Source organism: Myodes glareolus, chromosome 19 (assembly GCF_982192425.1).
Source record: "Myodes glareolus chromosome 19, mMyoGla1.1, whole genome shotgun sequence".
Lineage (NCBI taxonomy): Eukaryota > Metazoa > Chordata > Mammalia > Rodentia > Cricetidae > Myodes > Myodes glareolus.
In genome coordinates, this window is record NC_142044.1 from 5,240,802 (window position 1) to 5,252,819 (window position 12,018).

The following is a 12,018-nucleotide window of genomic DNA, read 5'->3' on the forward strand; positions in this document are numbered from 1 at the left end:
ATGAACACACCGGACAAAGGAATGGTTTGTACTCTTGCAGAACAGATTGTGACGGTGTAAGATTTCATCGCGCTCTTTTAGAAGGGTATGTGATTAAACCATGAATTGTTCATTGCATGTGATAGTTTTGGACTTTAGTTGACTGCAGCTAGCTAAACAGAAAAAAAAATAAAACAGAAAGGGGGGACAACTGAGTCTTGACTTGCCCATCATTTCTAGACCCCTGCACCTAGCAGGCATCTCTAGTACTTTCCTCCTCAGTAACTGGCCCATTTTCTCACCTCCAAAGGCTCACCAGAATCTACGCTGGCCCCTCTGTCCGTTCATTCTCCCCTGGTTTTTGAGTAACAGCCTCCTAGAGCAGACCTGGTGATGCTGGTGAAATGTAACTTCAAACCTTCTACCCCCTCCCACTATTTTTTACAGCAAAGCCTACACCCTTTCCTTTGGTCTTTTCCAGCCTCGTCTACCTCATCCCATGCTCATGTAGTTTCCTTTGCTCAGCAGGTCCCAGTTGCAGGGCTTGCTTTGATTTTCTAGAGCTCTCCAGGCCCCTTCCAACCCAAGTACCTCTGTTCCAACCGCTCTTCAGGCGCTGTCATGGTAAAACACCAGGGTATAAAATAGTTCTTTACTGCCGAAATGAAGAAAACACAGTCTCTGTTAGACAGAGACGTTGAGACTTCTCTTTGGGAGCAGGTGCCTTCTGACATCATCATTATCATCATCATCATCATCATCATCATCATCATCATCACCATCAGTGTGATACTGGAGATTGAGCACAGCACCTCACAAAGACCCAATTGTTTTTATACCCGAGTATTCAGGGGAGGAAGCAAATGACGTCAGAGGACCTGGCCTAGTTTGCCTGCTCACCGTCTGTCTGAGGTTGCAGAGGCCTGTTGGGGCAGCCTAAAGGGAAGATAAGCCTGGGCTTTGTCTGGAGTATCCAAGTCTCTTTTCTGCCGGCCACAGGGACCTCCACCAGAGACTGGACTCTTGATAGCTTGAACCTAGTCTCTCCAAGAGGCTGTTTTATTACTATTCAGTGAGCACTCATTGGTGCTCTCACTGGTTGACGGTCCTGGTGGTCTTTTGCTTCCTTGGGACCAAAATTCAGAAGATCAGGAAGTTGCAGACCTGGCAGGGGCATTAGTGACATGCGTCTAGCTGCGTGCACTGTCTGAAATCATGGGCCCTGCTTACTACCCACCCTGTAAATAGGCACTGACTCTAACTTAACTTTCGGGGAGAACACCATCTCCCCAGTTTTCTAGTGATGTTTATCCATTGCTTTGAGAACAAGTGGCTCGAAAACTTGGGAGGTTTTCTGTGAGCTGTCAGAGCAATCCAGAAGGAGATGGTATGATAGGATGGATGGGTAGATGGATGACTGAATCAGCGGGCGGTGCATGGGTGGACCGATGATGGCTGACTGGTTGGGAGTCTAGGAGGTGGACTGAAGACCGAAGAGGGACCCCTTCCTTCTTCCCACCACCTGTCTGCTTCTCCTTAGCATGCTCTTTTGCAGAGCACTGAAGGAGGAACTTGCAGCGGGGCGGTGGGAGAGGCGAGGTTGGGGGGAGCTGGGGAAGGAGAGTGGAGAGGAGGAGGAGGGCCTTGGAGGCGGAGAGGAGGGGCGGCGGGCGCCCGGGGAGCCTGGTGCTGGCAGCGGCTCTGGCGCTTAGGGGACCGATGTCGCTGCCGCTGCCGCTGCGGCCGCCTCCTCGCGGGCCGGAGCTGCGTCGCTCCGGCTGAGCTGCAGCCGCAAGCCGCAAGTCGAGCGGCCGCTGGGTTTGCCCGCAAGACTGGAGGATGGGCTGCGGCGGGAGCCGGGCTGATGCCATCGAGCCCCGCTACTACGAGAGCTGGACCCGGGAGACCGAGTCCACCTGGCTCACCTACACCGACTCGGATGCGCTGCCCAGCGCCGCCGCCCCGGACAGCGGTCCGGAGGCGGGCGGCCTGCACGCGGGTGAGTGAGCCCCGTGCCCGCGAGGCCCGGCTGCCCGCAATCAGCTAGAGCTGCAGGGGAGCCCAGGGCAGCCAGGACCCCCGTGGCGTGCTTGCGGGTGGGGTGACAGAGGGACAGAATAGGACCTGCAAGCTGACCAGCTGCCAGAATGGAGCCCAGGGAGCGAGGTCAAGAACAGCTTCCCAGAGGACTGAGCTACCACCTCCTCTCTGCATCCTTTTGATCCAAAGCTTCTTGGCCTCAGCCAGCCAGTGCATATGCATTGGCCCGGGCGTGGGAGGGCGGGATAGGAGGACAGCCCACTTCACCCACAAACCTAACCCTCAGCTCACACCTCGTTTCCCACCTGAGCCAGTGGGCCTTTACCCAGCCATGGTCCAGCTTCTCTTCTGGCCATCTCTGTACTCAATTGGGTAATTCTCCATGCCCTGGGTCATTTGGCCCTCACATCTTTGATGTATGGACAAGAATCTTGAGCAGAATGTTCGGGGTGGAGCCTTTCTGTCTCCTCCTCCATCCCACCCTGCTGGGAATGAGCCCGTGGCTGGGCTTCAAAATTCTAACCTAGTTCAGGGCATCATTCATGCCTGCCCACCACCAGCGTCGCTCTCCAGCTCATTTGCCAAGTCGTTATGTCATAGTGAAGGACTTTTCTCCTATCCCAAGATGCTTGAGTGCTCTCTGTGAAGCAAGAAATAAATGGTTTCGACTATACAAGCTCTCACCTAGGTCATTCCTCGGACAGCAGAAATCAGACAAGGGTATGCAGAGAAGTTTCTGGTCTAGGCATGAGTCAGGATTTGAGTTTAAAGCAGACACACACACACACACACACACACACACATACATTGCCGAGGTAGATACTGTTGAGGTAGACGGATCTTTGATCCTAAATGTGTTGGTGATGTCTCAAAGAGAAACCAATGAAACCTCACCTCTTGTTACATAGATCAATATTTGGGTTTTTAAAGTTCTGTTGCCTGATCCCATTGTGTTGCATTACTTTATAATCTTGGGAATCAATATTCCCTTTAGTCCCAGCAATTGCTCCTTTTATTTTCTTACGGACACCAGATCTGGCTATATTGTCCAGACTGACTCTGAGCTCCTGGGCTCAAGTTTTCTTCCTCCCCCAGTCCCTGTCCTCCATGGTTGGGAGCCAGGCATGAGCCTCCCCTGCTTGCCTGGGAAAACTGTGGTCACACTGGATTCATCTGAAAACTGCTTGAGTCCCAATGACCACAATGGCTATTTGGTGGTGGTGCTGCTGCTGTGCCCAGTGGGTTCCCAAAGGATGTTCTGGCTGAATTTGGAGTCAGAAAGAGAATGAGCAGAGCCTCCGAAGGCTTCGTAAATGTTTGCTGTGCCAGCACTTTCCCAAGAAAGGGTCACCCTTCTCTGTAGAGTCCAAGGCCAGGGAAGCCCTGCCAGCAAACATGGTCGGAAAGATTGGGCCTGGAAAAGAAGGAAGTGCAGCTTCAAGGAACAGGTGTTTGGCTGGCACTCGCTCGGCGCACGTGTGTGTGTGCATGTGTTTATTGTATGGGTACAAAAGTTGCTATGGATTGGCTGAATAAGCACATACGTGTTCCTCATATTTTTCCCAGCATTTATTCATTATTTTCTGTTTATATATCATGAAATCTGGTTGCCTGTCCCAAATCTGGGACAGGCACACTCATAGATGGAACCTTGCCAAACAGGAACAGCCTTCCGAGGTCCTGAAGACAGTCTCATTCAGAGAAGGGCCTTACTTCCAGTCCAGGGACAGTGTCCGAGATGACCGCAGTGCCAATCAGTGTCAGAGTGGGGGGACACTCCTGAGGATCAAGAACGAACAAGGCGTGCATGGGCCTAAGTCCCCCCACCCCCGGCATGTGCCATCTGTTTACTTAGTAACTATTATGTGTTGCACATTCTGTTAGTCTGTGGACTTAGCAAACGCAGAGCGGAACCAGTGTGGTGAGTACATATATTCGTTTTCTACCTCCGCGTGTGGAATTACACTGGAGCAGCTCAGAGCAGCCCACGTTGTGGACGTTGTCCCCGTGGTTGGAATACAGGCCATTGCTTGGCTAGATCTTTGCTTAGGGTCCCGAGACTTCAGGCTTGCTCCTTTTTTATTGTTAATTAATTGAATTTTCCCAGCCTGATCATGGTTTCCCCTACTCCCAGTCCCCTTCCCTTGGTCTCCTTCTTTCTCTTTGAAAAGGATAGGCCTCTCATGAATATTGGTCAACCGTGGTATAAGAAGTTGCAGTGAGACTAGGCTTCTCGTCTCCTACTAAGGCTGGATGAGGCAACCAGGAGGAGGAGGAAAGGGTCCCAAAAGTAGGGGACAGCCAGAGACAGCTCCTGCCCCCACTGTCAGGAGTCTCCCAGGTGGACCAAGCTACGCAGCTGTAACATATATACAGAGTGCCTAGGTCAGTCCCATTCAGGGTTCCTGGTTGTCAGTTCAGTCTCTGTGAGCCCCTATGAGCCCAGATTAGTTGATTCTGTGGGTTTTCTTGTGGTACCCTTGATCCCTTTGGCTCCTATAATTCTTTCTTCCCCAAGCTCCCCTTAACGTTTGACTGTGGGCCTCTGCATCTGTTTCCATCAGTTGCTGGGTGAAGCCTCAGATGGCAAATGAGCTAGGCAGCAATTGATGAGTATAGCAGAACACCATTGGGAAACGTTTCATTGACTTTTTCTCTTTTTATTGCCAGTCCTGTTTGGTTCTATCCTGGGTCCCCAGGATGTCCAGTCTCTGGGTCCTGGCCCTCCAGGCACTGTCAGGGATGGGTTCCCTCTCACAGTATAGGTCTGAAGCCAGACTAGTCATTGGCTGGCCACTTCCGTAATTTCTGGGCCACCTTTGTCCTGGCTTACCTTGTAGGCAGGGCCAATGGTAGGCCGGAGGTTGTATGAGCCTAACTTTTATGGAGTGCGCTGGTACTGGTGGGGAAGGAAGGGGGGCTTGTTTGCTGTGGTTTCTGTCACCCTGGGCCAGGACTCCCCATTCTTGAGTTCCTCCCAACCCCCTAACCCCCACCCCATTTCATCTTTTGTGTCCCCATGTGTGAACCCAACCCCATGGCCTACGGTGCCTGTGCTGTGTAGGGAACCAGAATGCCAGTCTTTGTAACAATCCTTTTCTGACCGAGGCAGGCAGAAGAGCTGGATTTAAGACAGTGCAGGTTGTCAAATAACCAAGATGCCTTTGCTCTAGGATGGAGCTGGAGAGGACCCTAGAGGTCATCTGTCCAGGGCCAATGGACTTTCAGATCAATTGTCCCCATCTGGAAACTCCCTCAACCATGTACCTTCAGTTCCTCAGTTTTCCAGAAATCCCTCTTCCCGGGGTCCTGGTCCCTCTTCCTTGGTGTCAAATGGGCGCCACCTTTCTCATGGTGACCTTAACCCCTCTCTGTCTTCTGCGTTTAGAGGACGTGTGACACAAGGCTGGGCTCCAGGAAGGTTCTCTCCAGAAGGCTGAGAACCAACCGAGAAAGGTTTTCTCTGGATGAGCAGCACGCGCTCCACCCTGCCCTCCGGGTATCTCAGCTGTTCCATGTTTTCTTTTTCTCTCTTCCTTGTAGTTCCTGCAGCCGGACATCCCCCAACCTGAGTCAGCTTAGGGAAGTTCTCCCGGGTGTCTTTCTGACCCCACAGCTTCTGTTAAGAAAGTCTCTCCCCCAACTTTAACCCTTCCGTGGTTCCCCGCATGCCGATTCCACAAACCTGTCTACTGAGCAGCTCCATTCCAGCACAGGGGCCTTAGACTCTCACTCAGCTCCCACCCACCTTCCAGACTGAGGGGGTGTCATCTTGGTGTCATCTGACAAGCGTTCCGCGGATTTGTGCAAGAGTTCCGCGTTTTCCTGTGGGCGGTGGGAGGCTTATTTTTATGCCGGTTCCACAACTGAGTTTCTTGCCCGCCCCCCATTCCTCTCACGTACAGCCGACCCTGAGGTTCTGTTTCCTGCCTTTGGAGGTTGTTTCCAGCAGCCAGCAGAATGCAATTAAGTTTTCAGGTCCCACTGTCAGTAGGTTGGGATGGAAGACCTAGCTGAAACTGCAGCCGCTGGTGGTGTCCTTCCCCGGCCCGTATTTCTAAACTTATTGTAGAAGGGAATGGAGCTGGTCTGGCGTGGGTTGAGTCTCCTAAGATCATCAGTCTGCTGGACTGGACTGGTTATTTTGTTGTGCTTCTGTTGTGGAGGGGGGCTCTCCCAGGAGAGTCTGAGGTTGCCACAACCTGCCCAGTGCAGCTGTCCACTCACTGATGCCCCCTTAGTCCCTTTGCCATTTCATTGTCAGTCTCTCCTGAAAACTGCAAGTGTTGCCCATACATTTTTTCTAATCTATTTAGCGAGTAAAACACCTCAAGTCTTTCTCAAGTAGTTCTTTACAGTTTTAAATAATTGTGTTGGTATATAGATGGCACTTTGGAGAGCTGGGGCATGATTTACCTAAATGAGCTGTAAGACAAAGTGAAGATATTTAGTATTATCTTTAGCTACCATTTGCTGATGACTTCTGAAGGATCAGGCACTGTACTTGACATTTGATGTAAATCACCCCACTTAATGTATACAAGGATGAAATAGGAACCATTTCTTCCTGTGTTTGTAAGCCAGGGAAAGAGGCTTAGACTGTCACGAACAACTTCTCCATCCTAGAACTGGGATCCGGCTTTCTCTGATGACAAACTCCACTGTGGTGGTTTGAAAGAAAATGGCCCCCAAAAGGAGTGGCACTGTTAGGAGGTGTGAGGTGTGGCCTTGTTGGAGGAGGTGTGTCACTGTGGGGCCGGCTTTGAGGTCTCTTTTCTCAAGCTTCACTCGGTGTGACAGTCAGCCAACTTCCTGCTGCCTTCTGGTCAAGATGGAGCCAGCACCATGGCTGCCTGCACACTGCCATGCTCCCTGTCATGACGGACTGAACCTCTGAAACTATAAGCCACCACTTCAATTAAATGCTTTCTCATAAGAGTTGCCGTGGTCATGGTGTCTCTTCACAGCAATAAAAACCCAATGAAGACACCCCCACTCTTAAACGACCCCCAGTTAATGAGGGTTGGTTTTAGGATCTTTGATTTTCAGTTAGTGGAATGCAAGGTCTGCCTAATCTCTTGATGATCCCGCCTGATGTCTGATGTCTGGCAGCACGGTCCTCTGTCTTAGCCTCCTTCGTGTAGGATGCTTCTTCCACCTCTGCAGAGCACCTTCCTCAAAGACTCTTCCTATTTCCTGTCCCCACCTGATGAACCCCAGCCCTGTGGGCTCACAAACAGCTCTCTCAGTTCTGGGAGACGCAGTCTCCTCCTAAGGCTATGCCAGGTCAAATGTGCAACACTGCAATCTTCTCCCCTCTTGGGGCTTGACTTCATTCTCTAAATGTGTTGCTCACTCCATCCAAGTCTTTCCTTGACACGAGTGACCTTGGGTTAGAGCTAGGCTCCTGATGTTTGCTTAGCTGCATAAGACAGCACAGAGGACATCCTGAAGTGGCCCCTGAGTGCCCCTCTCCTGGCACAGGGAAGCGTCAGGTGAGACTTTGTTTGTCTGCTCTTGTTGGCATATTACCTTGATGACTCACAAACACTCATGATTGCTTAAAACTCTTAGATCTTCCTTTGTAATTAAATTGAAGTTCTGTGGCATCAGGAATATTGAGTTTTCTCTGCTGTAGATAGACCCAGCATTTGGGACAGTAATTGAATATAGATGGCACTCAATAAAAATTGAATGGGTGACTCCTTCCCTACCCTGCGAATCTGCATTAACACTCCATACAAAGTAACCCTATTTTGGATGTTTTTATTCTAAAAATTCATCTTAGTGGCTCCCAAATTACTTTTTTAAAGTTTATTGGCTTTTATTCACTTTGATAATGCTATGAAGAGAACCTTCTAGGTCTTCTCTCCTGTTCAGACTGAAGATGGAAGATCATTTGTTGCTCTGTTTGTTCAGTAGTCATTTAGTACAGGGATAAGTAGGTCATGCTTCTTTGTTTCAAGAAGCGAATCATAAACAAGAGACCAACTCAGAAACACCAACCAGGTCAGCATGGGCCAGGCTACAGGAGAAGGGCCGAGTGTTTCATTCAGCCTGGGGAATTGCTGTGTACATGGATTCTAGAAGAACCAAGGAAGCATGTGCCCTCATTGTCCCTTCCGAGAGGGAAAAGTGGAGGAAGGTGGTCTGACTTCACCGAGAGGTTTTCCAAGAGGGACAGTCCTGGGGAGAACCTCCAACCTAGGTCTTTCTGGGCATGAACCCCCACTCAGGTCCCACTCTCTAGACATCGGTTACAGCTGGTGCTTCTGTCTTAAGACAGTGATTGACTCATGTCTGCCACCATCAAGGGTGCTGGTTAGGTTAGGTAAGGAATGCCTGGCTGAACCGTGCCGGTGAGGGAGCTCCCTGGATGAATAAGCTAGGCAGTCTGTGTGTTCCCTTCCCCTCTGCACACCCGAGAAGATGTTCCTCCTCCTCCTCAGTTCCATTTATTCAGCTTTTTTAGTTCTTGCCTACTCTTGGTTCTATGGCGAGAAAATATTTCTTTCTGCTAAATGCATAGCTTTTATTTTATTTTTCTTATTATTTTTGTGTGAGTGACAGTGTGCATGGTGTGTATGGGCACGCATGCCACAGTACCCTGCAGATAGCGTGTATGGGCATGCATGCCACAGTACCCTGCAGATAGCGTGTATGGGCACGCATGCCACAGTACCCTGCAGATAATGTGTATGGGCACGCATGCCACAGTACCCTGCAGATAGTGTGTATGGGCATGCATGCCACAGTACCCTGTGGAGGGTGTGTATGGGCACACATGCCACAGTACCCTGCAGATAGCGTGTATGGGCACACATGCCACAGTACCCTGTGGAGGGTGTGTATGGGCATGCATGCCACAGTACCCTGCAGATAGCGTGTATGGGCACGCGTGCCATAGTACCCTGCAGATAGCGTGTATGGGCATGCATGCCACAGTACCCTGCAGATAGTGTTTATGGGCACGCGTGCCATAGTACCCTGCAGATGACGGGTATGGGCACGCATGCCACAGTACTCTGTGGACGGTGTGTATGGGCACGCGTGCCACAGTACCCTGCGGATGTCAGATCTCTCCTTCCCCCTTTCCGTGAGCTCCCAGGGTTGATCTAGCCTAAGATCATGGCAAGTTCCTTACCCACTAAACCATCTATCTCTTCAAGACAAACCTTTCGGTTATGAGGGATTTGTTTGTTTTGTAAATATTACTACAGGAAACAGGTGATAACAAACCCCAAGCGGTTTATACACTTCCAGGACGCCCCAAGTGGAAACCAATGCTGCAGCCGAGAATGTGTTATCCGCAAAGCTGCATGGCTCCTCTGGCAAAGGAGAAAGGAAGAAGGTGGCTAGCAAGATGGCTCCAGTTCTCATCCTAAGGGGATGGGTGGAGAGCAGGGGCAAGTAGCAAGGGCAAGAGAGGAAAGGAAGAATCGACGAGAGGGAGACACAGGTCATCCCCAGGAACTAAGGTGATGTGGCTGTTAGGATCAATATTTTGCTGTACTAGCATTTAAACTATTCTCATGTGTCAAAGGAGTACATAAGGTGAACATTTGTTAAAACGATGCGCGGCCACATGGAAGACACTGCTTAGATGGCAGCATGTTTTTCAAGCATGAACAATATCCTGGGTTTGAACCCAAACACCTCATAAAACCACATGTGGTGACAGACTTGTAGCCCCAACATGGAGGTAAAGATAGCAAGGTCGTAAGTTCAAGGTTATCTTCTTCTAACATAGCAAGCGTGAGTCTGAGCTACAAGTGTTAATATTGAAATACGTAACTTTTTTTATTTTGCGGTTTCAGGATTTAAAATTCAGGGCCTTTTACATACTAGGCAAGTCTACCTCCCCACCCCTGGAAATAATTTAAAAATAAGGTCATGCTTTCCTAACCTTAAATCTTGTAGAATGGTCCTCTGCCATGGAATTCTGTGTTGTTTCCTTCTGCCTTGCTTTCCTGCAAGATTAGCATGGTCCAGAGGCCAGGGCACTGCTTCATGGCAGCCGTTTCATGAGAGGGAATGTTTATGGAGCAAGCTTTCTGTCTTTCTCTCCCCCTCTGAGACATGTCTCTCTATGGCTGTCCTGGAACTCACTCTGTAGACCAATCTAGTCTCAAACTCAGAGATCCACCTATCTCTGCCTCCCAAGTGCTGGGATTAACGGTGAGCACTCCCATTCCTATACTATGCCTGGCTTGTGGAGGTTTCTTGTGCAGGGCGATGTGTGTGCTTAACCTGGGGGCTTCTGTCAGGGATGCTTCAGACAGCCAGTTGGCAGACTAAGAGCTGACTGCATTCCCTGTGGAAGTTCCAAATAAATAAATATATAAATGAATAAATAATGAGAATTCCGTGCTTGTGGGCTTTAGCACAGGAGGAAACCAGAGGGTTGTAGAAAATAGCAGGGCTGTTGGGAAAACCGGTTGCCATAACAACGGGGCATGGCATTGGTTACAAAGGAGCTGCAGTGGCCTATGCACACTTCCTAAGAGGAGGGATGCAGGCTTCAGGACCTCAGTGAACTACAGGCATGTCTGAAACCAAGGCCCCATTTAATTATTTTCACTAAGAACCGCCTTCCAGACAGTCAGGGTGTTGCAGTGAGGCTCAGGCTCGGGCTTGTTGGTGGGGTTGATAAGGGATGAGCGTGCCTCCACACCTGAATGTAGTCATTGTCTCACGAGCATTGTTTGCATTCATTGAATACCTCTCCAGGGCCAAGCACCCCACAGTTATTACCTAACCCAGTTATCTCCGTCTTACAGATGGGGGAGGCAAAGAGGTAACGTTGCCTGTCTAAACGCCTGCAGGTTGTAAGAGGTGGGTGTGTCTGAGGACCCAGCCTGTCTCACTTTGTACCCGGTGGTCTTTCCTAATGGCAGCTCCTCGGTCAGGCTGCTAACCCTGCTTCTCGTTGCTGTTTACCTAATATCTATGGCAGCTGTCGGGTTGACCCCTCACAGCTCCGTTCCAGGGCTTTTTGCTCTGGCTGGGGGAGTGTTTTGACGGAGCTGGGATCACTGTCACGCTATTCTCAGGGGATCATGACTTCCTGTTGCCCACTAACTGTGGAGGCAGCCGCCGCCTGCCTCTGGAGGCTTTCTCTCCAGCTGTCATCCAATAATTTCCCCGCAGGTCTCCCACACTCAACTTGACTAGAAAGCTCTTAGGCTCTTTGTCCTGTGGCCTCTGCCACAGCCACTTTCCATGCCTGCCCCCACCACTGTCTCAAGCTGATGAATGCTGATGATACTGCTGGTTGTAAACTCACGGAGACGGGGAGGCTGTAGGTCAAGGTCTGCAAATGTCTGTAAAGGCTGAATAGTTGATATTCTAGGCTGTGGGGGGGCCACATGATGATTTCTTTTGCAGTTTCTCCAGCTTCTCAGTTTTCAGTGCCAGCTCAGCCACAGACAACTCAGGCACAAACCTGTCTGTGCTCCAATGCCGACTTTTGGTCTGGATTTTAAAATGTTGATTATTTTTTTATTCTCTCTCTCCCTCCTACCACATCTGTATCTGTGTGTGTATGAATACATGTTTGTGTGTGCAGGTGCCTTGCAGAGGCCAGGAGAGAATATTGAGTCCTAGTTTTTTTAAATTAGCTTATTTATTCAGCGTCTGTTTTTGAGTATTTGCAGGGTGGGGGTTAGAGAACAGCTTGTGGGAATAGACTCTCCTTCTACCAGGTCGGTCCCAAGAACCGAATTCAGCCATCAAGCTTCCATACCCACTGGGCCATCCCACCAGTCCCAACCTGGTCACACTCTTGTCCTAGGTAGATCTTTGGTGTTGTTAGATTTCAGACTCAAAGCCTTCAAGGTCAGAGTTGGTAGAGAGGACAGAAAGGGGGGCTGGGTTCTGCTGTTACTAGTCCCAACACTCGAAGACACTTTTTGAGAAATTGTCTCTATATGTAGTTCTGGTCCAGAACTCTTTGTGTAGACCAGGCTAGCCTCCAGACTCACAGAAATTCACCTGCTT

The 12,018-nt window shown here is 50.0% G+C and overlaps 1 protein-coding gene across 3 annotated transcripts in view; it reads left to right on the forward strand.

The window, feature by feature from the left end:
* The first annotated feature begins 927 nt into the window (after positions 1–927).
* Positions 928–12,018, forward strand: part of Baalc (BAALC binder of MAP3K1 and KLF4) — a 58,231-nt gene continuing 47,140 nt past the window's right edge. Inside the window, exon 1 of one of the 3 annotated variants that reach the window (XR_015735585.1) lies at positions 928–1,978. Coding sequence is in view for 1 of the 3 variants with exons in the window: in XM_087898736.1 (XP_087754862.1) it covers positions 1,819–1,978 (160 nt within the window). In the remaining 2 variants the exon portion in view is untranslated. The remainder of the gene's footprint in view (positions 1,979–12,018) is intronic. The other 2 variants (XR_015735584.1, XM_087898736.1) reach the window with 2 other exon arrangements.